The sequence below is a fragment of the Rhamphochromis sp. 'chilingali' genome (assembly GCF_963969265.1).
Source record: "Rhamphochromis sp. 'chilingali' genome assembly, chromosome: 1".
Lineage (NCBI taxonomy): Eukaryota > Metazoa > Chordata > Actinopteri > Cichliformes > Cichlidae > Rhamphochromis > Rhamphochromis sp. 'chilingali'.
In genome coordinates this window covers 52,837,494-52,864,493 of record NC_137929.1, presented here as the reverse complement: position 1 = coordinate 52,864,493, position 27,000 = coordinate 52,837,494, and the positions used below count along the sequence as shown (strand labels likewise).

The following is a 27,000-nucleotide window of genomic DNA, read 5'->3' as shown; positions in this document are numbered from 1 at the left end:
GTTTTTTGCATGTTCAGAGCTGATCGCTCAGTTTGTCTCCATATGTCACTCGTGATTTCGGTCAGCTCTCTGCACTCCTCCCCTGCAGGTTGAGCCACAAACCACACCAACCAGTAAACAAGTTTATTTCTTGTTTTTGTTTACTTTTTCTTTTTATGAAAGTTGCATTATCTAACTTCAAGTGGCAGTAAAGGATTACATGCATGACAAATTTTAGTAAAAATACTAATCATGAGCATTTCACAAGTTTTAAAACTTTTATTGGAAAATAAATCAAAATTTAGTTTTGAACGGAACATAACTAAAACACGTAAACCAGCAAAACGAACGATTTTGTCACAATGGTATCTGTTATACTTTGTACCAAAATACTATTCTGTATTGTTCAGAATACTCTAAGAACAAATTATAATACTGCTGACACAGGCTGTATTATTCAGCTCTTAAACAAAACAAGTTATAGCATATATGACTACTTCTACTAATACTAGTACTAATAATAATAAATCAGTATTTAAATGTATTACATATGGTGTCCAACCTTGAAATGAGCATATTCTTACTTTCCTTTAACTCAGTTGTACTGTTTTATAATGCTTTATTAACCATACATATGATGATTATATATTAATGAAATCTTAAATCCTTAGTTGTTAATAGTTACCTCATATCCTACATCTTTCTTTTCTCGTGTATTAATCACATATTTTAACCATATCACATTAGTAGTAGTAATATCACTTTCTCACTTAGTTGTATGCATGTGCACTACAGTTGGGCCTTATGCTCTATCACGTGAGTTCTACAAACACAGTGGGGCCATTTTAAGTTCAGGTGATACGTTTAACAGATAGTGAGACTCCTTCTACTTATCAGGGATGTAAATCTTCAGGTGACAAGGTCATAATTCTCTCTGTGAGGAAGGAGGGGCTAAGGATGGGGTTGCAGGTATATCCCCTGTGAGCTGGGCCAACATATAAGAGATGTGGAATGTCTTTGTCTGTGTATAAAAGCCGGGCTATGATGATCCGAGTGTTTGTCTGGGATGCTCTCCCCACATTGTAATGTGTTTGTTAAATACACTTCAAAACACTCACTGGGTGTGTTGCAGGTTATTGTTAAAATTTCCACGACAATAGACAATAGATTACTTGCAGATAACAACAGAGACAAAAGAAAGTCTGATACCAAAAGTAAAGTCAGATTCAAAGAGTGTTAAACTGTGATAAAATGACATCGAGTTAAACCAAAAATTTTACATGTCATATGTCATTATCCCACATTTAAAGGGATTTAAGTATGCTTAACTATTGAATATTAACATAAACAAACATAAAATACAGCTCTTTATTTTCCGCCACCTTGATAGCTACAGACACAAAATGTCAAAGTTGCGTTACTGTCAATACTGTTTCAGACCAAATTATAATTTCTTAATTTTGCATTAACTTTGTTTTAGTAGAAAGACACACGCCAAGCAAAGATAAGCAACATGTAATTACCCTTTTATAACACGTGAAAGCTTAGATTTACATAAAACTGACAGTGGATGATAGTGTGTAGAGACACTACACAAACACTATAACAATTATTAGAAAGTTGCAATTTTAACAAAGCAAATGTTCTTAATCTTCTGCACAAGTGTGTTTTGTCAGGATACACTGTGTGACAGGCAGATTTTAAACCCAATATGCAGGACTGCAGAGACAAAGGGTAAACTCGAGAAGGCTGCTTTATTACTGGAACTCACACGAAAATATATAACAAAGCTGGGCTTGAGCCAAAAGTGCAAAAACAAAATCCCAGTACACAGCAATAGATAATAATAACACAAAATGTCATATGTGGAAGAACACAACAGGGAACTGAGGAAAACTGAGTGCTTAAATATACACACGAGGTAATCAGGGAGAGAGACACAGCTGGTGAAGCAGAGAGACTGGCAAAATAAGACGGGACATAACATAACATGCGAACACCTAATTTAGCTGTACACAGGAAACACGGAAGAGAGTGTGAAAATATAACAAGAGACAACACCAAGATTATCAGAATACTAAAAGAAAAAAAACAATTCAATTCAATTTATTTATAAAGCGCAAGATCACAACAACAGTGGCCTCAAGGCACAAATAAACATTAACTAAAACTCAAGGAGTAGATCATAACCATAACCTTAGAACTCTAATTTTGAGAACACTGGAAATAATTAAGAAAACCCTTAAGTGGGAATGAAGAGAAATAAACTCAAAGCACTCAGTCAATGACCCAGGAACCATGACAGGTTTGCCTCCTTTCTGCAGTTTACTGTTCAGGTGTTTGAAGTTTGCTTGTTTGTGGCCTGTAAGACAGAAAAGAAACCACTATAATATAACACTTAGCTTTTACAGGATATTGCCCTGATGTTCACGCTCGTTTTTTAATTTACTGTAGCCAGATGTGCTACTGTACATTTCTCTTTCATGCTCTCACTTTCTGTAGGGATGCTAGTCAGGTTAGTCAGGTTGCACTTTAATCAAAGGGTGGGGTCTGCAAACAGCCATTACTTTAAAAGGCAACATCAGAGCAGCTTGAAATTGACATTGAATCCTTGTGTGGTTTTATACTGTCAATATAAACTGCAGTTATAATAATAATGGATTGGATTTATATAGAACTTTTCAAGGCACCCAAAGTGCTTTACAATACCACTATTTATTCACTCTCACATTCACACACTGGTGGAGTCAAGCTATAGTTGTAGCCACAGCTGCCCTGGGGCAGATTGACAGAAGCAAGGCTGCCATATTGTGCCATCGGCCCCTCTGGCCAACACCAGTAGGATAAAGTGTCTTGCCCAAGGACACAACAACCAGGACAGAGAGCCCGGGAATTGAACCGGCGACCTTCATGTTACAGATGCGCTGAGCCACTAACCTGAGCCACGGGGCAACCATGACTCAGGTTAGTTAGTCTCTCAGTTAGTCTCTGGAAAGATGAATTTTCCTTTTAAGAGCATTCCTAAGTCATTGAAAGTTATATATGGGCAATTTCAAAGGGCTTTTATTTTGGAAGACAAAATAAATCAGACTGACTTGATATTGACATGGTATACCTGTCAGGTTGTATACTTTCGATATGAACTACAATTATCCTGTGGAAACACGATTTTCCTTTTAAGAGCATTCTGAAGACACTGAAAGTAGTTCATATAGCGGCCATTTCAAAGGGCTTTTGTTTTGGAAGAGAAAATGTGACAGACATGACATGATGTCCCCGTGAGGTTGTATACTGTCGATATAAACTTACTTTGAAATCCAAACGAAGATATTGACAGGGCACTGCTAAAGTACAAGGGTGTGTCATTTGGATCTAACATTAGTGTGTGTCAACAAGATTAAATAATATTTGTTAGTATTGTAGCCTGGCTAAATTAACCATCCCAGAACACAGATTATCTTTGGGGTTCATTTGTTATTTCCAGGACTTGCTTGGGGGCCGGAGTGATCCTTTGTCTGCGCGCTTTGCTGGTTGTTTATGATGATATTTGTACCTGTCCAGCTGACTTGCTCCACATGCCACAGAGAGCTGTATGGAATTCCTTTTTGGGGTACAATACGATCAAATATCACAACAACTATAACTTGTACAGGCCACAGTTCACTCGTGTGGTTCAAGTTACTAGGCCTGTGTATGTTTTTTTTTATTCTGTTTTAAGTGTGTGTGTGTGTGTGTGTGTGTGTGTGTGTGTGTGTGTGTGTGTGTGTGTGTGTGTGTGTGTGTGTGTGTGTCTTTGCATTAAATGTTGAAATATATATCAGTGTCCTTTTAGGTTTTTGTGAACCTTTATGTTTTTTGTTTTGTTTTTATTGCAGTGAACTGAGGACACAACGGTAGCTGTGGGACCTTCGGTGGTGGGTCGTTTTCCACACCTCCTGTGTTGTACAGCACAGGGTGTAGATTTTGATTTTATTCTCTTATGGTCCTCAGCTACTGGTAAGTCCAGTTCAATATATGGTGGCTTTATTTAATTTAGGACACTGGTACAGAATAGGCTGTGCCACAGTCAGTTTTTATTGTTTAATTCTTTTAATTTTTATTTTAACAAATGCAATTAAAGATATATTAGTATTGGAGGCCATCTTCCTCAGTCATGCATCTTTGAACCTGTGTAATCTTTTTATTTTATTTTTAACTTCTTTGATCACTTCATCACATTAAGTTAACGTGGAATAAACAAAAACTATATAACTTTGGTCAAATGATAATACCAGAGCAAATCACAGAAACCTATGGGGACCATAAAATATGGTTTACAGTAATAAAATTGAATATATTTTTACATTAAAAATATTATTTAGTAAATTCTAAAATGTAGCTCACTGTAGGCAAAAAATTGTCTTACTGTTTGGATGGGTGAATAAATGACCGTCTCTGGAGAACTTGACTCTTCAACTGCTTGGGGAATCGGTGGCAGTGTGGAGCGTGATAATCCTGATTCTGCCATTGAAATTGAAAAGATATGTTTTCTTTTAGGAAACAAGGATTACATTTTTAATATAAGATCACTGTAAATATTTGTGCAATGTGCCTTAACTGTGCTGGCATAAGTTTATAAAAGGCAGGAAATAAAGAAAGAAATGCAATAAAATGTCCAAATGTTCATAACAAACAAACCCAGTTCTTGAGTTTGTTCTGTCTTGTTTATGATCACAGTGGTGTAAACAGGTTGTTCTGAGATATCGTCTGAAGGGGAAGAATCATCTGTAGGCAAGAGAGGTTATTATGCATGTATGTATTAGAATATATATATTTAAACAATAAAGCTGTTCTTTGGTAGCCCTCACGCTTCTCTTTTTCAGGCTTTGTGCTGTGGTTTGACCTAAGACAGAGTTTTAAATTATCGAAGCATCACCAGTGTCTAAAACAAAAAAAACCCACATACGACATACCGAGCAGACACAAAAATAATCCCTCGGTGCAGCATATGTCACATAAAAATACCACACTTCACTTTAAGCTTTCATTTTAATTTTGTTATATATAAACTTTCTATAAATTGTATCATTCAGTCTCTCAAACATGCGATACACTTTTAATCTATTTAAATTGATTAAGACAAAAGTCATCCAGTCCCACTGTGACTGGTTAACAAATTTGATTCATAAAAAGATAGAAAGCCATAAAATTGGTAACAAGCATGAAATAGAGTAATACAACTGTGATAATTATTTCTCTCTCACCTCCTGGATGGTCTTCATCTGAGTTTGATGCTACTGATGATGTCTTTGAGGAAACTAATGAATAGAAAGAAAAACCCAGCATTAGAAAAAAATTCCCAAAAAATTGGGAACAGAAGATTATTCTTAGAAATTATGTAAACTGAAAAAAAACTGAATTACCTCTGTGTTTGCAAGTATTAAGAAATCCGACTACCAGCAGTGTCAATATTATCACTAAAAGAGGCAACACAATCCACAGCAGGAATAAGTCAGGAGTGGAATTGAAGTCATCAGACAGGGTCTCTCCTGAAGAATATGCTGCAATGGTACAAATTTATAAATAGCATTGTATTTGTAAATTTTCTGACTTTAAATATAAAAAAATGTAACGTCATTTTTATAACATAAACATTTTCATGAAGACCAAAAGAACAGAAATCTAGTTGTTATAGTCACATTTCTCTCTCTATGAAGCTCAGACACAGAAATAAGTAAATATAGTTTGAGCCTTACATCTGACATGAAGCCAGCTTTCTGGTGATGTTCCAACACCAGAAATGCTGCACTTGTATCGTCCTTCATCAGACCTGGAAACACTGTTAATTTCCATGTTGTCAGAAGGGCTCCGGTCTATGAGGCCATCGTCTTTGTAGAAATTTGCACTTTGGTTGATGTGAGTTGTCTTGCTTATGCAGCGGAGAGTCACATTGTTTCCCTCAAAAACAGGGAAAACTGGACTCTGTAGGATCACAGGACCATCTGAAGAAAATGCAAAATGGATTTTGTTTTTAACTTTTTAAAAAGGTAAATGACAAATAAATTCTGTACCATACAAGACAAAGTGGATAATAAATCTCACCTAATTTCAAAATAAAACTCTTTACTAATTTCACAAATATGATGAACTTACCAGTTATGGTAATGTTGACACTGTTGCTTCTCTGACCCCCTTTATCCTCACACCAGTACTCTGCACTGTCTGTTACATAAGTTTGAGTAATTGTGCATGAAGAGGAATTTCCTTTACTATTACATAATGGACTAAAAGATTCTAACTTTTCCTCAGAGGTTTTGATTCCTCTCAGTTCAGCAGAACCATCAGGGCTCTCACAAACAAAAGATAAAGACTTGAATTGAAAGTGTTGGAGTCTGTTAGGAGTCACACGAAGAGTAGCTGCACCTGAAAATTAGAAACATCACAAGATTAATAGTAAACAGATTAATCAAAATTCTTATAAAATGTGTTAGTAAAAGATGATTAAACTTAAAAGGATTTTAATAAACATCATCAACAGACTTGTAAGATGTTTAAGTGAACCCCAACTTACTCACCCCCCAAAAAAGTAAAAAAAAAGATTATTTATTTTATTAACGTCTCTAACGTACTCACCCATTTTTTGGGGCAAGCTATTTTGAACATGTGTCCCCAGCAGAATAACTTCAAGCATTACTAGATCAGCACAGGAAAACTTTAAATTATTTCATGTACAGACATATATACAGTAAATCTGAAAATATAAAAATAAACCTAACAACAATTACTCACATAGTCTGAAGCAGAGAGTTGTAATCACCATGTTGTCTTACTGCTGACTGACTGAGTAAAAGACTAAAATACAACTGAAGAATATCATTGGGGGAGGGCAGGTTTCCTGTTCCTGTGCAGTTGATTTAGTCATAATTCTTCAACATATATGAGTCTGACAGAATTCAGCTGTAAAGGAGGTCCACCATTCCTGGACCTGTTCATCTAGATCACTTGAAAAAATAATAAATTGGGGTGGTTATCACATTTACATTACAAGTGTAATTAGTTGTGTGAAGTGTGTATTCATTTTCTGCCTTGTTATAACCCCACTGATTTTCCTACAGTTTTGAGATCTTGTGTGATTTTTTTTTATATTGCATGTCCAGGCAACACATAAATGCTTTTGCTATTTATTGTGGTCTAACCTGTCAAGGACAAAAGAGTAAAGATAATTCTGTATCAAGCCTTGTAATCATAGTAGTGCTGTCAGTGTTAATCTCGTTAAAAATGACACATTAATGAGCTAACCACGCTAACGGGTTGAGGACGTGCAGACCCACACATGGGGTGATCCGCAGTAACCCGCTAACGGAGATTAGCTGCGTTAATGCAGTTATGACATTAACGTCATTTTAACAAGATTAACGCTGACAGCACTAAATCATAGCTTCTCTATTTTCTTTAAAGTACAGAGAGACTGCTCAATGGCGTGGTGCTTAGCACTGTTGCCTCAAAGCAAGAAGGTTCTGAGTTCAAACCACAACATGAGTTCTTTGTGGAGTTTGCATGGTCTCCATGTGTTTGCGTGGGTTTTCTCTGGGTAATCTGGTTTCCTTCCACAGTCCAAAGACATGCTGGGGTTAGGCTGATTATTGTTTTTAAATTGCCCACAGATGTGAATGGTGAATGGAGTCCATGTGGGTACACTGTGGGAAGACCCACAAACCATAGGTGTGGCCTCTGTAGCTGACAGTCTGACCTTAATTGCCTTGAAACTCTGGCTTTGTGTCAAATTATTATGTCTCTTACTTTTAACCATAGTTTGACGCACTCTTGTTATTGTTCTCCAAAAACCTTGTTTTACTCATGTCAGTTTTCCTTGAGCCCCAAGTTTTTCTTCCTCTTTCTTCCCATGCCACGTTGTCGTGTTCGTCTTTTTATCACGGCTGCAGCAGCAGTCATGTTATGTGTGGGAAAAGGACTCGAATGCAGGCACTTACTGAGATGTGAGGGAGATTTATTGTAAATAATGGAACACAAGGCGAGGATGGCAAAAACAGAACTAAAGATAAACTAAACTAAAGATAACCTGAACTGGGAAAAACTAAAACTAAACAGAAAACCTGAACATGAAGGGGTGGAGAGCAAAAGTAACATGAAGGAGGTGGTGAGCACACACAGGTGTACTCTATTTAGTCATTAGCACTCATCAGGCAATGTCTATGGGCAACTGACTGCACTCAGACCAAAGGGGGCTGAATAATTACACACACCCCACTTTTCAGTTATTTATTTGTAAAAAATGTTTGGTATCATGTATGATTTTCGTTCCACTTCTCACGTGTACACCACTTTGTGTTGGTCTTTCACGTGGAATTCCAATAAAATTGATTCATGTTTGTGGCTGTAATATGACAAAATGTGGAAAAGTTCAAGGGGGCCGAATACTTTTGCAAGCCTCTGTACATCTCAATCCTACCACTAGTTGGCACTAACTCACTCTTCTTTAAAAGATGCTGTAATACCCTCTTTTGCACACAGGGTGTGGCACTCTATTGAATAGACACGTGGTTACTACTTCTCTTTTCTTCTGTGCTCCAGCACTCACTTCTGGTTTACCGGAGGTTGTTTGATTCTGTAGACAAAACAAAGACAAAAGACACAAAGACAAAGACAAGAACAATGACAAACAAAAACATTTACCTACTTCGTTGCTTTCATAGAAAGCACAATATCCTATACAGCTTTAAGCATTTGTTGTACAACATAATTTTCAGTATGTTGTCTTCAATCTTCGTAGATTAAGATATTTTAATTAACGTGAGTACTCATTAGTTTTACCTGCCTCAAACTTTTAGAACTGAAGAAGCTTGTCGAATGAGAGGTGAAATGTTTTGAAGTCCAGACGCTTTTCTTTACAAGCTCCTTAGACTGATGAATGCGTAGTTATTGTTTTGTTATACTCCTTTTTAGCAAGGAAATCTGAAAGTGCTCACTAAAAGTGAGTCTACTGTGATTGTTTTAGGTATTACAGAAAATAAAAACTTTCTAACAATTTATGAAAGCATCCTCCTGTCATTTCTCATGTAAGCAGTTGTTACCTGTTGTATTGGACAGTTTTTGGAGTAATTAGGAAACCACTTAACAATTGCATCAACAAAATTATTTAACAACTCCTTGCTGTGTTTCTTATTCAGTCTGCAGCATGTTCATTTTTGTGTGCAATATTGTTAATGTGAAATAAAATTATTTTAATAATTCCTTCATTGTCTTTTTTTGTATTTTTTTGATAATTTTGGCAATTACACACTTATTTAACTTTGCATAAATATTTATGCTTGAATTATGCTGAAGCAGAAAAGTGAACCAACGCTTGTCAGTGTAGTAACAGTGTATTTACAATCTGCTTTGTTCTCTCTGTGTTTATGTAGGCAGTTTTTCAGCTTCCCCGTCCACAGCCCAATGTTCCTTGCCTGCTAATTGCACCAAAAGTATATGTGGCACCATTTCCATAACTTGGTCAAAGGCTGAGCATAGAGTATTGTCACAAGACTGCTCTACAGGGAAATCTCCTATGAAGTGAACCGCTGGAAGCGGCGGAGCCTCCTAAGAAGGCCCTGCTGTCTCCACCTCACCAGAGTCAGTGGTCTAGTCAACTCAAGTCACCAATGAGTACAGTGCAGACACTACATGTCATTATAAGTCATAAATGCATCCCCACACACAGCTCCAACAGGTTGTGAAACCCCAGCCAATTTGTCCCCAGAATTAAGAAACGAGTCAGTGAGGAGCTAAATGTCGCACATTTCTGTCTGTCACTTACAAATGTCTAATAAAGCCTTGTGGCATCCCCTTCCCACATCAGGTAGAGCATCAATCTCAGTGCTGACAAGAAATAGGAACAAGCGACAAGTTGTGCCAACCCCGCAGTCCAATCCTCAGCTTGGTCCATCAGTTAATCAGCCCCCTCACGATGCACCACTGCCTGCTCCTGATGCATTGCTACCACCTCTGCTACCATTTGAGCCAGTGCGTCCACCGACTGCTCTACGCAGATCATCATGCTGAGCCCAGATGTCAACAGCACTGTGGCGGGAAATGACCAGATACGTGACAGTGTGGTAATAGTGTCTTTTATTTGCAGGATCCTTTCTTCTTTGAGTGCCTATGTGGGCAGCTTTTCAGCTCCCCCTCTGCAGCCCAGCATTCATCAGCTGCAGCTGCCTCCACTACTCTTCTCTTCTCCAAACCCCAGCAGCTACTGAAATAGGAAAGACATGGTTAGAGTAATGGTTATGGACTCTTAGATAGGGACCTAATTAACTCAACAAGTTATCAAATTTGACCAAACACTGATACACTCTCTTTCATTCTTAGTAGTGCCCTGACCAGCTTTTTTTAACAAATGCATCTATATTACCAAACGTGACGCTTTTTTGGTAGTTTTCTTTTCTTTTGCACTGGAACAATGTCCTTTAGATGGACAAGACCTAAGTGAATATGTTTTTTACATAATGCCCCATGCCACTTTTTTCAACCACGCACAGCATATCAGCACAAACATCTCGTACGGGCTTTTAAGTATGGTGATGATTTAGACTTGTTTTGAGCCACATGACCTGGGCACCTTGCAGTCATGAACTCCTTATACCAAAGTTTTCTAGAACTAAATGTACAGTCATCTGTTCAACAAATTAGCCAAATTAGCTGTCCCAGAACAACAATCACAGCCCTGACCCCCATCGTGAGCAAATGCTTCAAGAAGCTAGTCAGGGACTTCATCTGCTCAGCACTACCCGACTCACTGGACCCTCTACAATTTGCAAACCACCACGACAGGTCCACTGATGATGCCATAGCCCTGACACTACATACTGCTCTCTCGCACCTGGAGAAGAGAGACACATATGTGAGAATGCTGTTTGTAGACTACAGCTCAGCATTCAACACCATCGTTCCCTTGAAGCTGGACAGGAAACTGCAGGATCTAGGACTGAGCAGCTCTCTCTGCAGCTGGATCCTTGACTTAACTTCCTGTCTGACAGACGCCAAGTGGTCAGATGGACAAGACCTAAGAGACCACTTGGCGTCTGTCTGACAGACGCCAAGTGGTCAGACAGGGCAGCATCACCTCATCCCCCGTCACACTGAACACTGGTGCTCCACAGGGGTGTGTACTGAGCCCTCTCCTGTACTCACTCTACACCTACGACTGCACGGCCACCAACAACTCCGACATCATTGTGAAGTTTGCGGACGACATTACAGTGGTGGGTCTTATCACCAAAAGTGATGAGACGGCTTACAGGGAGGAGGTCAGCGCCCTGACCCACTGGTGTCAAGACAACCATCTCACCCTCAACGGCGCAAAGACAAAGGAGTTGATAGTGGACTTCCGGAGGTGCAGAGAAGTACACACCCCCATCACCATCATTTTGGGGCAGGGATAGCTCAGTAGGTAAAGTGGTCGCCCCATGATCGGAAGGTCGGCGGTTCGAATCCACTTAACGGCTACCCTGAGGTACCCCTGAGCAAGGTACCGTCCCTACACACTGCTCCCCGGGCACCTGCTTAGTGGGCTGCCCACTGCTTCACTGAGTGAATGGGTCAAATGCAGAGAAAAACAAGTAATTTCCCCATGGGGATCAATAAAGTATCCATTATCATTATTATTATTATCAACGGCGCTGCTGTGGAGAGAGTGAGCAGCTTCCGCTTCCTTGGTGTACATCTGGCTGAGGATGTTACGTGGTCAGTACACACAAACAAAACAGTGAAGAAGGCGCAGCAGCGCCTCTACTTTCTCAGGAGACTGTAAAGATTCGGCATGAGCCCCGCATCCTCAAGACCTTCTGTCACTGTGCCATTGAGAGCATCCTCACTGGATGCATCACCACCTGGTATGGCAACAGCACCGCCTACAACTGCAAAGCTCTCCAGCGAGTAGTGCGGTGCTCTGAACGGATAATTGGAGGTGAGCTTCCCTCCCTCCAAGACATCTACAGGAAGCGGTGCCTGAGGAAAGCGGGGAGGATCATCAAGGACTCCAGTCACTCCATCATAAACTGTTCAGACTGCTTCTATCAGGAAGGAGTTTCTGCAGTATCCAGTCCCGTACCAGCAGACGGAGAGACAGATCCTTCCACCAGGCCATCAGACTGCTGAACACGTCATAGACACCTCACCTTCACTTACCAGAGCTTCAACATTATGCACTCCACACTGTATATAAATGCCACTTGTTTTGCACATTTCCAACTGCGGACCTCTGTATATTTTATTTTATTGTTTATTCTATTTAATTTAAAAAAAAAAAAAAATATATATATATATATATATATATATATATATATATATAAAACACCCAGCACGCCCCTGCGGGCGGTTTATCCTTCAAGCTCGGGTCCTCTACCAGAGGCCTGGGAGCTTGAGGGTCCTGCGCAGTATCTTAGCTGTTCCCAGGACTGCGCTCTTCTGGACAGAGATCTCCGATGTTATTCCCGGGATCTGCTGGAGCCACTCGCCTAGCTTGGGAGTCACCGCACCTAGTGCTCCGATTACCACGGGGACCACCGTTACCTTCACCCTCCACATCCTCTCGAGCTCTTCTCTGAGCCCTTGGTATTTCTCCAGCTTCTCGTGTTCCTTCTTCCTGATATTGCTGTCATTCGGAACCGCTACATCGATCACTACGGCCGTCTTCTTCTGTTTGTCTACCACCACTATGTCCGGTTGGTTAGCCACCACCATTTTGTCCGTCTGTATCTGGAAGTCCCACAGGATCTTAGCTCGGTCATTCTCCACCACCCTTGGGGGCATCTCCCATTTTGACCTCGGGACTTCCAGGTTATACTCGGCACAGATGTTCCTGTACACTATGCCGGCCACTTGGTTATGGCGTTCCATGTATGCCTTGCCTGCTAGCATCTTGCACCCTGCTGTTATGTGCTGGATTGTCTCTGGGGCATCTTTACACAGCCTGCACCTGGGGTCTTGCCTGGTGTGATAGACCCCAGCCTCTATGGATCTTGTACTCAGAGCTTGTTCTTGTGCTGCCATGATTAGTGCCTCTGTGCTGTCTTTCAGTCCAGCTTTGTCCAGCCACTGGTAGGATTTCTGGATATCAGCCACCTCCTCTATCTGCCGGTGGTACATACCGTGCAGGGGCCTGTCCTTCCATGATGGTTCCTCGTCTCCCTCCTCTTTCTTGGGTTTCTGCTGCCTGAGGTATTCACTGAGCACTCGGTCAGTTGGGGCCATCTTCCCAATGTATTCTTGGATGTTCCTTGTCTCATCCTGGACTGTGGTGCTGACACTCACCAGTCCCCGGCCCCCTTCCTTCCGCTTAGCGTACAGCCTCAGGGTGCTGGACTTGGGGTGAAACCCTCCATGCATGGTCAGGAGCTTTCTTGTCTTTATGTCAGTGGCTTCTATCTCCTCCTTTGGCCAGCCTATTACCCCAGCAGGGTACCTGATCACGGGCAGGGCGTATGTGTTGATGGCCCGGATCTTGTTCTTACCATTCAGCTGACTCCTCAGGACTTGCCTGACCCTCTGCAGGTACTTGGTGGTTGCAGCCTTTCTAGTGGCCTCTTCATGGTTCCCATTTGCCTGCGGGATCCCCAGGTACTTGTAACTGTCCTCTATGTCTGCAATGTTGCCTTCTGGTAGTTCAATCCCCTCAGTTCTGACTACCTTCCCTCTCTTTGTTACCATCCGACTACACTTCTCCAGTCCGAACGACATTCCAATGTCATTGCTGTATAGCCTGGTAGTGTGGATCAGTGAATCGATGTCTCGTTCACTCTTGGCATACAGCTTGATGTCATCCATGTACAGGAGGTGGCTGACAACTGCTCCGTTCCATAGTCGGTATCCGTAGCCAGTCTTGTTAATGATCTCACTGAGGGGGTTCAGGCCTATGCAGAACAGCAGTGGGGACAGAGCATCTCCTTGGTAGATCCCGCACTTGATGGTAACTTGTGCTATGGGCTTGGAGTTGGCCTCTAGTGTTGTACGCCACATCCCCATTGAGTTCCTGATGAAGGCTCTTAGGGTCCCATTGATCTTGTACAATTCTAGGCATTCCAGTATCCAGCTGTGGGGCATTGAGTCATAGGCCTTCTTGTAATCAATCCAGGCAGTGCACAGGTTGGTCAGTCTGGTCTTGCAGTCTCGGCTGATTGTTCTGTCTACCAGTAGCTGGTGTTTTGCGCCTCTGGTATTCTTGCCAATTCCTTTCTGTGTCCCGCTCATGTATTGACCCATGTGCCTGTTCATCTTAGCCGATATGATGCCTGACATGAGCTTCCATGTAGTACTGAGGCAGGTTATTGGTCGGTAGTTGGAGGGGACCGGTCCCTTCTTGGGGTCCTTGGGGATCAGGACCGTCCGGCCTTCAGTTAGCCATTCCGGGTGTCTCTCGTTAACTAGCAGCTGGTTCATTTGTGCTGCCAGACGCTCGTGGAGTGCAGTCAGCTTCTTCAGCCAGTAGGCGTGAACCATGTCGGGCCCTGGTGCTGTCCAACTCTTCATACTGGAGACCCTTTCTTGGATATCTGCCACTGTGATGGTTACTGGACCCTGTTCAGGGAGGTCGCTGTGGTCTGCCCTCAGATCCTCTAGCCACTGAGCATTGCCGTTATGGGTTGCATCCTTCTCCCATATGCTCTTCCAGTATTGCTCCGTCTCCAGCCTTGGTGGTGCTGTTCTCTTATTGTTCCCTTGCCACTGAGAGTACACCTTTGCTGGTTCTGTGGAGAACAGCTGGTTTATTCTCCTGCCTTCTATCTCTCTGGTGTACCTCCTCAAGCGGCTGGCCAAGGCTGTGAGTCTTTGCTTGGCAGTTTCCAAGGCCTCAGGTATGGACAGCTTGCTGTGTTTCTTAGGCACCTTATTTGTCGCACCTTTCTGCAACTCTGTTAGTTGGCTAACCTCCCTCCGTGCTACTTTGATCTTGCCCTCTAGCCTCCTTCTCCATGGAGGGTACTTCCCCTTGTGGCTGTTCAACTTGTAGCCAAGCATCTCACTGATCACTGCTGCCGTATTGTAGATCAGCTTGTTAGTGTCGGTAATCGTGGTTGTAGGTATTGCCCGTAGTGCTGCATTAACATCATCTAGCAGACCTTCTGAGGGTACTTCACATAATCTTGGTAACCGGCTACGGGGGATCCAGGTTTCAAGCTTGGCCATGATCCTATTTTTCAGGTCAGTTCCTCTCGCACTCAACGATCCTTCTCCTATCGCACTTGGGGCTATGTACCCAATCTCGGGTGGGGGTGATGATATCTCCCCCCTGACCTGGCGTCCTGACTCCTCCTTGCCGTAGCATTTGTGTTGTACCTCGTCAATCTCTAGCTGTGAGAGCAGTCCCTTCTTTCGAATGTTGGAACACTGAGCTACTAGTTGTTTCGCCGTCATTGTGGATGTTGGGTATCGAAGAATCCATAGGTCCCTCATCCTATTCATGTAGCCCCTTCCGCCGGGGTTACTTGCGTAGTAGCATTCCAACAACGCCCTGTTTTCGTCCCTTGCCCACCGATGCCTTCTTGTTCCAGTAGCCCACTTTTCGTCAGGGTGCCCTGGTTCCTCAACACCTGACGCGGACCTTGTTGATCCGGGCGACGTCCGAGCCGGCATGCCTTCATATTTATCTGTCTCGCTCATGTCTGCGGTAGGCTTGCTTAGCATAGGGGGTCTAGCCTTAGGACCCTTACTGGATACAGACGCCCCAGGCAGGAATCGAACTTGCGATCCTCTGTTCCAAAGGCGTGTAGTTTAACCACTACGCTATCCAGCTGCTTATATATATATATATATACACACACACACACACGTAGATATACATATTTAGTATACACATTCAGTAATGTGCATACACTCTTATATTGTACATATATTTATTCATATAATTCTCAGATTTACCCATTCTTATATTTTGCTTGTTCTTATGTTATTGTATTTTCACACACCTCTGTTGCTTGTGAAGCTCGCACACAAGAATTGTACTGTAACAGTGTACATGTGATGTGACAATAAAAGTGATTTGATTTGATTTGAAAATTCAGTAATGCAACAGGACATTTGACCGAAGCACACCTGCAAATCTACACCAGAATGACTAAAAAAGAAGAGGGTTAAGGTTTTGCAATGGTCCACTCAAAGTCCAAACCTCAGCCTGATTGAAATGCATAGATGGGACATTGCATTTGTGCATAAATTCCCACATACTTCAATAAACTGAGGCAATGTAAAAGAGAAGAGTTAGCCATTCATTTATGAATTAATATTGTCTGTATGGACAGCAATTTAAAAAAAAAAACGTTTGATTAATCTGTTATCGGGCATCCTTGCCTGAGCAGGGTGAACTGTTCCCTGGATCTTTCACTCCTAGGGGTTCTTGAATCGCTCTTTGTCTGGCTTTGCTTTGCATTGTCCCCGACTGATGGCAGTCATATAGTATGATGTGATTCCATATTAGATTCTTGATAGATGTGGGTTTCAGTCTGGTTCTATGTGCCCCTTTTTAACTTTGAGCACACGCCCCTTCAATAATTTCTTCATGGTCCCCAATATCCTCTTTAGGCTGGTTGTCAGTGTAACATATGTAAACGGTATTACAGGAATCAGGCAGAGATCATTTACAGAACACTATTATAAAACCAATAATTTTCTTTGTAATTTCCCAAACCCAAGCCGCGCCTCATGTGCATATCATCACCTCTTAATGAAGAGCCTTCTACAAACAAGAAACAACCCATCTCTGCCTGTTTGTGAAACCTTAGTGAATGCCATTGATGTGATGATGATTTAAATTTTACATTATTGTTTTTAAAAATCCTATTTTTAAATTTCTTTACCACAAAGTATGTACCTATAACTGGCATTAATGCATCTGCTTTGTGACATTATGTTGAATTTATCCCTGTGCAACTAAAAAATATGCAGAGAATTGGAAGAATTTTGCAGAATTTGAGAGTTTCTGTTGCTGAATATGTCAGCAGAATTTCTACAATAAGGAAAGCATGGTGTTGTTATTATTCACAGGAATTTAAAAACACGGCAATAAGAAAAGCTAAGGAAAACATGTTGTTTGGACAATTCAGTGTTTTGATCACTGGTGAGACTATTACAGTTAATAAAGCAGAGACAAATGAGATGGTGATGGAAAAAAGAGCAAGGAGTGAAACCATACATGAGATTAAGCATTATTTGGGAGTGTGAGCATGAACAGGTCCTATGGTGCCCCCTTCTGACCAGTAAACATTGTCATGTTTTAAGGTTATATAAGGCCAGAGTTTAATAAAGCAGTTCACTGGTGCATGGCTGCAGAATTTTATAACTGTGGTGATCAGCTGCCTGGCAGGAGGATCAAGGTACAGCCTATTATTTATATGTAACCCATTATAGAAGGAGCTAAGAACAGAAGAAAGAGAAAAAAAAAAACCTCAAACACATGCACGTATAATATACTTGAAAATGTTGTTAAACTGTTAAGTGACATGACATTTACAGTGAGATTGATCTTTATTATTAAGTTAAGCATTGATGAGTAATGTTTCCTTATTCAGCATTAAAGTAATGTTTGTGATACTCAACTTATCCGGTTCAGAAAACAGTGCATACACCTGAAGTGTGTACATGAAGACATTTTACACCAGAATACAAAAAAGGACCGCTTTGTATAGCTCTAAAAAAGATTTAGATTTTCATAGTCTGACAGGTAGATAAGATGAATCGAGCAGGTGATTTAAGGACTTGGCAAACACTGACAGGAATTACACATTGTGTGTATTTACACTTTGATGTACTTTGATGAAATGCAAATGCTGCCCAAAACACAAGCTCCTTGTTGAACGTAATAACAAACTACTGAAACCATTTTGAGCTCCTCCTCTTTTTTACACATGGTCTGTACTGATCTGGTGCAGTATGCAACAAAGGACAACCGTCCCTGTGTTTTTCATGCTCAGTGTTTATCTGATAAATAGACCGATGAATGTTAGAAAGTGATCCGACCGGAGTGTCTGGTTTGCAGTGACTCGTTCATACTTGTTTAAATTCCTGTTTCCTGCTCGGCTCCAGCCACTCGTTTCACTTTGAGAGCAATAGTTTGGATCACTGTGTCAGAGTCTGGGGTTTTTATCTGTGGTAAGTCTTTTTGTTTATTGTGTTTCTTTATTGTTTGTTTTGGTTTTGAGTCAGAGAAGAAACAAACAAGAACCTTATAACAAAACCCTAAAACTGTAGTAAAAAACAAAGCGATTTTTTCTGCATGTTACTGAATAAAGTCAGGCTGTTTTTTCTCCATCAAAATGTGAGCGGTGAGCACATACAAGATAACAAATGTTGTTAAAACCTCCCACAAAGCTCCAAATGTAGCAGCAAAGTGTAAGAAGAACAGTATTTATGTCTATAAAGAACTGTTCTTGGAGTCGTGCAGAGGCCTGCACTTAAAGCAGGACTTTGTGTCATCGAGGTGACTTAAAATAAACTCATCATTGTGAGGTGAGGTGACTTATAGGAACTCTGCTTTCAGTTTTAGTTATGTGCTTAAGTTACACTGATATGGAGCAGGCTCATTTCAAAATAAAAGGTCATAGTCTAAGCTGATCTGTGTTCCTGGTGAGTGTTTGATGGGTCACCTCCAGCCTTGGCTGAGCCTTTGTGCTTTTCTTTAATGTATTTGCCAAATAGAGATAAAACACTGCTGCTGATTGTTCTGCTGGTTATAGAGTGGGTGGAGTCAACTCACATGAATTGTTTTGGTTTCTCTTGTGAAAATGACTGCTTGATACAAACTCAGAAGCCCAGCTGTCTGAAATGACTGAAGATGAAGCATGTTTGTAGTTTGTAGAATTTACGTATATGAATATCCCTGCAAGGGACATGGGAGGAAAAAAAATTAAGACGGACTTTTGCGAGATCTCGCAAAACAAACTCGGGATCTCGCAAAAGTTTTAGCCGCATTCTTTGGAGGCCGCCAGCTTGAAGCCGACCGGGAGGTCAAGGCACGATGTGCCGGGAAAGCAGTGTTCCTCCTGGCTGTAGTAGCTTTCGACCTCCCGTTAGCTTCGAGATGGTGGGTGTCAGATCTCCGAAAATGTCAGAGCACTTTTGCAAATATGCGATGTCTTGTAAACCGAGCAGATATCTGACATTTACACAACTAGATTCACACCTCAAAATATCTTAAAAGTTTATTTTGTGACCCAGAAAGAGTAATATTACAACTAAGTAGCCATTGTTGGAATTCAACTTTTGCGAGATCTCGCAAAAGTTCATCGTAATTTTTTTTCTCCCATGTCCCTTGCAGGGCTCCGAAGACGAAGTTCTTTTACTGTTACACGCTGGACTAAAATGTTCTAACTTCTCTCGCTCTCACAATCAAAAGATAACGACTCATATTGAAAGTGTTGGAGTCTGTTAGGAGCAGTGTTGGGACTAACGCGTTATTAAGTAACGCGTTACAGTAACTACGTTATTAATGTGGTAACGAGCACGGTAACTAGTTATTATGCCAAAATCAGGAACGCGTTAGTCGTTACTGGGATTTAGATAGGCTCGTTACTCGTTACTTCGTGTGGTGGCTATCGCGGAGCTTCCACAGATTCACTAACATTAGCAAGTGGTGGAGGCAGCAGGTGGCTGAAGGAAAAGGGACGCAGAAGGAAAAGAGACCCGAGGCGGCCGCCGGTCCGAGTGTGAACTGAACTTCAGGTAAGAAGTTATGACCTGCAGTCTCTCTGGGTCAGATATGAACCAAGTTTAGGTGGAGTTTATTTTCGTTATTCTGACTTTTTCCGTACTGCGTGCTAGCTAGCATGACGGAGTTTCTACACAGCTGGGTGGGTGCTATGAAGTTAATGATGTTGAACTTTATTTTGTTCATAAGTTATTAGAGTTGCCAACCGTCCCGTCTGGTATTCAGAGAAAATATTACGCGTTTCTTATTGAGGTGAAAAGGAACAGTTTGTCCCGTAATTCAGCTACAATGAAAAAGACACAAAGCTGGAGTTATGCTGTGTCTTTGCTGCACAGCTGCCTCTTCTTCTCTCATTCTCCCCCCTCCCTCTCCCGTTTCTACTTCAATCATGAAAACTGATCAATGATCAGCTGATCGGCTTTTCTCTCTTGTTTGTTTATCGCTCACTTTGCGCCTAAAGAGGAAACCAGCGGATGTCGCGCTAAACAACAGCAGCACGTTTAAGCTTGATCAGCTGTTGTTAGAATTTATTTAATATTAATTTCTAGTATCAGCTGATGTTTGCTGGAGCCACAGCTGCAAAAAAGCTGCTGGTCATGATATGGTTTGGTTATCTGGTGAGAGGGAAACATGAAGATGAAACCAGGAGATGTCCTTACTGAATCAATTAATTGAATTGAATCAATTAATCAAAATTCTGATTAAATTGTTTTTCTAACTTCTCTAAGTTTTTCATCCATTTGTCAGGTAAAGCTATTTTGAACATGTGTCCCCAGCAGAATAACTAAAAGCATGACTAAATTAAAGCTATAAATTATTTAATGTATAAACATATATACAGTAAATCTTAAAATATAAAGAGAAGCCTAAGAACAATTACTCACATAGTTTGAAACAGGGAGCTGGACCTGTTCCTCTAGTTCACTCAAAAAAATGTACATTTACAAGAGTCTAACTAGTTGCCTGCACATGTGATATCACAGACTCACGTGAGATCTGAAAACCACAGGAAAATCAGTGGGGTTATAATTGGAAGAGAAGAATACACACTCCACATATATGCTGTTGTTATTTATTGTAGTTTAATAATAATGGATTGGATTTATATAGCGCTTTACAATACCACTATTCATTCACTCTCGCATTCACACACTGGTGGAGGCAGCTACAGTTGTAGCCACAGCTGCCCTGGGGCAGACTGACAGAAGCGAGGCTGCCATATCGCTCCATCGGCCCCTCTGGCCAACACCAGTAGGCGATAGGGTAAAGTGTCTTGCCCAAGGACACAACGACCAGGACAGAGAGCCCGGGGATCGAACCGGCAACCTTCCGGTTACAGATACGCTTCCCAACCACCTGAGCCACGATTCGCCCGTTTAACCTGTCAAGGACAAAAAAAAGTAAAGATAATTCTGTATTGAGCTTTGTAATTATTGCTTTCCTATTTTTTTTTAGTATGGAGAGACTGCTCAATGGCCTGATGATTAGCACTGTTGCCTCAAAGAAAGAAGACCCTGAGTTCAAATCAAAAAGTTCTGTCTGGAGTTTGCATGGTCTCCCTGTGTTTGCGTGGGTTTTCTCTGGGTACTCTGGCTTCCTCCCACAGTCCAAAGACATGCTGTTTGTGGGGTTAGGTTGATTGGTGATTCTGAATTGCCTGTAAGTATGAATGGTTGCCTGTGTTGGCTGTGCAATAGACTGGTAGCCTGTCCAGGGTGTGTGTCACCTCTCACCCTGTAACACATGGGGTAGGCTCCAGCCTCCCCATGACCCTGACAAGGACAAGAGGATGTATGGATGGAGTGACAGCTATGTGAAATTTGTTATAAATCCAATAAATTGGAGAAAATAACGGTGTACATAACACGTTTTATGCTATCTAGACTCTAGAAATGAACTTCCATGGGTTGGATCAGTGGTTCCCAAACTTTTTTTGTTAGGCCCCCCTTTCTTTTACATGAAAAATCTCCCCCCACCACTCCGTTGTTGACGAGGAAACAGAGTTCGCTACGCCACGTCAAAGGTGTGTGCCTTTTTTCACGTCATGCTGTGCACCACGTTATTGTTTACATGAGATGAATTTCTGCAATGGCAGATAGAGACAAAATACTGTTAATCTTACTAACTTCAGGTTTTACACGGTTACATACACACACAGTTACTGTCCCTCCATTGAGAAAGGCAGAGGCATCACGGTGTGATTATTTTACATGTAGTTGTTTTTTTCCCTGTGTAATAATATTCAACATTGCTATCAATAAAAAAATGCCTCTCTGTGCAAAAGGGCTTCAAAAACATAAACAGCTGTGGGATACTGTTTGTCCCTGATTTAAACCGGGGGACAAATCGTGGCAGGATCAGCCTGATGTTATTTGTATCCCACTGTAACTTTCCTGTATACAGAGCTAACATCTCCAAAATGTCAGGAGTAGTTAGTCATTACAACAAGTGTTTGTAAACTTAAAATCAAGAATGTGGGATACTGTTTGTCCATGATTTGGAGAGCCCAGCGTGTGTACCCACGCAGGGGTAACTAATACTGTTGCAGAGAGATCTACCTCGGCAGTTGAAGCCAAAGGGAAGATATGCTTCACCATATTTCCTACTTTTTGTCTTGAAAGGAAAGGTTGGTTTGGAAACATATTCAAGAAACATATTCAATTTTGTTTTTCAACAAAACATATTCAGCGATGCTTCATCTCCTGCTTTGCGTTTGTGTGGGAGCGCTGTCAAAAACCTGTTCATTATGCAAGCAGTGTCCAACCGTTATTTTATTTTATTTTTTTTTATTTCATTTTCATACCGCCCCCATACCGCCTCCAATGAATGTTGAAATAAATAAATAGATTAACAAAGTAAACAAAAGCTCATCCTCAGCAAATATGCCACCATGGAGACATGGACACTGTGGGCAGCCAACTGTAGACCGCATATACTGGCATGAAATGTAGGGTATATTTGTCCACAGCGTACACAAACAGTATGCAAATGCTCTGGGCGTGGACTGCCCTACTGGAATTCCACTGCGCAGGGCCCCACTGTCTCACATGTTACGTCGATACCAAGGCCCACAGTTGGCTGCCCACCCGTGCTCCACAGTGAATACATGGTACATATAAAAGTGGACCCGACACACTGAAATGTTTTTATTACTGTGAAGCATTTATTGATGTGACCCACTCCTCCCCTGCAGCTGAGCCAAGGACCACACCTCCTCAGTACATTATTGCCACTAACTCGTATCAAACATGGAACATTGCTCCATATACCACTGAGAACGGTGGAGCTGTGTGGGGAGGCCAAACTTGCAATTATATCAAGCAGGACCCAAATAGGTGTATCTATGTTTGCACACCTACTGTAATGGAAGTGCTGATGGGTCATGGACTAACCCACATGCGAACCCACATCCCCAAAGAGGATTTTCTGTGAGCAATCTGTATTATGGAAACTCAAATTGGTAAAACAGGAAGAGCTTTCTTTCTTTTGTTTTTCACTGTTTAACTCTTACTTTCACTTACATTTTTATAAGATTGTAGGAGATATATCAGCAAATCTGCTTCCTGCAGCAAAAAATACACCAAACAACTACAAACTCTTTATGAACTTGATAAGATAACCAGAAACAAAGGAACAGTCCTCACCAACAGGTTTCTTAATTGTTGCCGCAGTGTTTATGAAACTTAAGTGTTACTTAGTAGCAGGCTCAAAGTTCACACTGTAAGTGAAACTATCACTGATCATTTGTACTAATTTTTCTTTAACAGTCATTCAGTGAGTTGCAGAGAGAGCAGTCAACAGGTATGTTGTCTATTAAATTTAATGTTATTATTAATGTGACGTGTAGCTTCTGTCTAAAAAACTGTTAAAACTGTTGGAGTCAAACTGGGTTTGAAGAATATGGTCCAAGTGTAAGTTGTTCTAAAGCTTTTATGTGGGTGGAAAAGGTGAATCTATGAACTCGATTTTTCTGTACCTTTGCAGCAGGTGACACTACTGTAATTGTAGAAGACAGTATAGATAGACTGATCTACACCATTTAAATCAGCTGTGATGGATCAAGGACACACCTAAAACCTGCAGGGACACTGGCCCTCGTGGACTGGGATTGGGGACCCCTGATCTACACTCTGTGAAGCACTTCTATCCCCCCCCAACAAGTTAGATGACAGACAAGAATTCTTCCCAGGAATTCATTTAGTCATAATTGTACAACTTATGTTACTGAAACACAAAACAGAATTGTCCAGTCAGCAGTGGTTTCCATTGTATTAATGTTATCTGTCTGTTTTCAGAGCTGCAGGATGGCTCATCAGCAGGATGGACTGTTTCCTCAATCACTGCTCAAAGCTTTCAGTGTTCTGATCTTCATCATTCTCTCAAAGGATGTCTGTAATGGTAATTAATACATAAATTGTCACGGTCCTGGGTCGGTGACCCAGTGTTTTGAGTTTCTTGTGTCGGAGTTTTTGTATTATGATCTTAGTTCTCTTTGTTGCCCCAGTTTATTCTTTAGTCTAGTGTCTTAGTTTGGCTTTCTTGTATTCTCTTTAGATTTCTGAGTATTTAGTTAGCCGCCCTCTGTGTTTCTTAGTTGCTGTCTCCCGTAGTCAAGTCTGCGTCTATGTTACATTTCCTGTTTTACTTTGAAGGTCTGTGTCCTACGTGAATGTATTGAGTTTCGCTTCCCTTGGGTCTCGTTATGTCCGATTTCTCCCAGCTGTGCTCCCTCTTCTGTGTCTCATTCCCCTCGTTATTTCCCAGTGTATTTAAGCCCTGTGTTTCTCTGTGTCAGTGTTGTAGTCTCCCTCATGCTGTGTGTTTCTCCCTGTGGCTTCCTGTGTGTGTGTGTGTGTGTGTGTGTGTGTGTGTGTGTGTGTGTGTGTGTGTGTGTGTGTGTGTGTGTGTGTGTGTGTGTGTGTGTGTGTGTGTGTGTGTGTGTGTGTGTGTGTGTGTGTGTGTGTGTGTTTTGTTAGCTTCTTCCCAGTTTAGGTTTTGTAGAGTTTTGTGTTCAGCAATAAAAGCTGCCATTTTGAGTTCAATCCTGTTTCCAATGAGTTTGCGTTTGGGTCCAATTCCTGCCTGCACACAGCTGAAACATGACATAAATAAATGTTTGGTTTCTTTCATATTTCAAGCACACATTTTAATTATTTATATTTGTGCTCTTAATGTGCCTTTATTAAGAGCCATATTTTAAGAAGTCAAAACAACACTGGCGGGATACAAAACTGTTTTATTTTTATGAACCAACACATTTCAGTTTCTGTCAGCAGAGGTATTTAAATAGGATAGCTATATAGTATTATATTTTAACAAACACTATACACTAACAATAATGTTAATAGTTTTAGAATCAGAGAAGATGCTTGTTAGAGACATGGCCTTTAGGTTTAGTAATTTAAAAAAAATATTGTGAGATAATGCTAAAAAAATCCCTCCTTCTGGCGATTTCTTATTTAAGAATTATGATTATTTGTTTTCAGGTCAGCCTCAGTTGATTGGTCCATCTCAGGCACTGGTGGCAAGAGCTGGTGATGATGTAATTTTGCCATGTCATCTGGAACCTGCATATGATGTTTCTACAAAGACACTGGAGTGGACAAGATCTTCACTTGACCCTAGATTTGTCTACGTTTCACGTGCCAGTCAGGAAATCGAAAAACTAAAAGATCCTTCTTTCAAAGGAAGGACGTCAGTGTTTGTTAATGAACTCAAGTATGGAAATATTTCACTGAAAATCTCCAAAGTGAAATTTGATGATACAGGGACATACAAATGCTTTATTCCAGAGATGGAAAAAGAAGCTTTCGTCGAGCTAGTTGTTGGTAAGTAGCTTCTCGTCTTGTATTGTGCAGTCTTGTCCCTGGTATCATTTAAGAGCTCTTTGTTCTTGCCCATGATGGAGAGGTCGGAATGGAATAAATTGATTCTGTAGACAAATTTTTTGTTCTGGATTTCTTTGTTCAATAGTCTCTCGCCATTAAGATTAAGCTAACATAAACATTTTAGACTCTTCATTTCATTGTAAGTGACCAAATTTATGAATTCAGAACTCTATTAGCTTAACAGGTACACAAGTATATTTTTGCATCTTGTAATTTCATTAATGCCCCTTGACTTTAAAATTTCATGTTTTCTTTTCTTCAGCATCAGATGCTGCCACCTCACCTGTCATCAGTTTATCAGGGATTGACAAAAACAGAGGAGGAGTGGTGTTACAGTGTGAGTCTGCAGGCTGGTATCCAGAGCCTGAGCTGCTGTGGTTGGACGGTGAGGGAAACCTCCTCTCTGCTGGACCTACAGAGACCCTCAGAGGTCCTGATGACCTCTATACTGTCAGCAGCAGAGTGACTGTGGAGAAGAGACACAGCAACAACATCACCTGCAGAGTCCAACAGAAGCAAATCAGCCAGAGCAGAGAGACACACAGACATGTTCCAGGTTCAACTTATATTATTGCATTTATGATATAAAGACTTTTTGAACATATGAAGTCCAGATTTCTAGTTTTTCTTTTTTTTTCTTTTTTTTTTTTTACCATTTCAGAGGATTTCTTTGAGGTCCCATCCAGTTCTCCCTCTGTCATCATTGGTTTGGCTGTTAGTTTGGCTCTTTGCATCATGCTGTTAATTTCATCAGCTGCTGTCCTTTTATGTAGAATGAAGAAACACAGTAAGTCACTGATAAATTTTTCCTACCTCTACTATAAATCAATGTTTTCATTTTCATTCCTTCTCATTTATTTTTAATTTCAAAAAGAGAACAACAGAAGCCCAGAGGATCAGACTGATGTGGGAGGTGCTGAAGTTCCTCTGAGAGGCTCTTCTCCCAAAACTAAGAATAAGACTTCATGCGTGAGTAGATAAACACAAACAAATTAAATATCAAGATGTTCATTGTTTTTCAGAAATGAGATGGAATATTAATCCTAATTTCAAAATAAAACTATCTGAAATAATGCTTAACAGAAAAAAGAAAAAAAACTGCACACGGTTACCACACAGACATCATGTGCATTATGGGCATTTACTAAGGTTGAGTAGAAAGAACTCTCTATTGATGTTAAAGGAATGAAGCAGAAACAATGTGAAAACATCAGTGTGATTTCATTCATCATTATTAGATTACTACTTCAGTAATGTCACACCAGTCTCTGTTTTGGTAAAAATGTTGCTACTGATGAAATTATTTTATATAATCAAGCTTTTCCTGGACTTCACACATCACCAACAGAGACAGTAGGTGTGCTCATACATAAAAGAAACATATTGATTTAAAAATACAACCCAAGAATGAAAAACGAGTTTTTCTACAGCATCATTGTGTTTTATGTCATATGTGCA

The 27,000-nt window shown here is 40.8% G+C and overlaps 2 protein-coding genes across 2 annotated transcripts in view; one reads left to right on the top strand and one right to left on the bottom strand.

The window, feature by feature from the left end:
- Nucleotides 1-6,776, bottom strand: part of LOC308408617 (uncharacterized protein) — a gene marked incomplete at its 3' end in the record, with an annotated part of 9,953 nt that extends 3,177 nt beyond the window's left edge. The window contains exons 1-5 of the mRNA XM_080900973.1: nt 6,592-6,776; nt 6,112-6,381; nt 5,715-5,960; nt 5,382-5,519; nt 5,223-5,276 (exon numbers count right to left, since the gene is read on the bottom strand). Coding sequence (XP_080757099.1) covers nt 5,223-5,276; nt 5,382-5,519; nt 5,715-5,960; nt 6,112-6,381; nt 6,592-6,649 — 766 coding nt within the window. The 5' untranslated portion in view covers nt 6,650-6,776. The remainder of the gene's footprint in view (nt 1-5,222; nt 5,277-5,381; nt 5,520-5,714; nt 5,961-6,111; nt 6,382-6,591) is intronic.
- Nucleotides 6,777-17,933: 11,157 nt separating this feature from the next.
- Nucleotides 17,934-27,000, top strand: part of LOC308408610 (butyrophilin subfamily 3 member A2-like) — a gene marked incomplete at its 3' end in the record, with an annotated part of 14,215 nt that continues 5,148 nt past the window's right edge. The window contains exons 1-7 of the mRNA XM_080900962.1: nt 17,934-18,099; nt 23,422-23,455; nt 23,950-24,052; nt 25,141-25,482; nt 25,805-26,098; nt 26,204-26,329; nt 26,417-26,511. Coding sequence (XP_080757088.1) covers nt 23,959-24,052; nt 25,141-25,482; nt 25,805-26,098; nt 26,204-26,329; nt 26,417-26,511 — 951 coding nt within the window. The 5' untranslated portion in view covers nt 17,934-18,099; nt 23,422-23,455; nt 23,950-23,958. The remainder of the gene's footprint in view (nt 18,100-23,421; nt 23,456-23,949; nt 24,053-25,140; nt 25,483-25,804; nt 26,099-26,203; nt 26,330-26,416; nt 26,512-27,000) is intronic.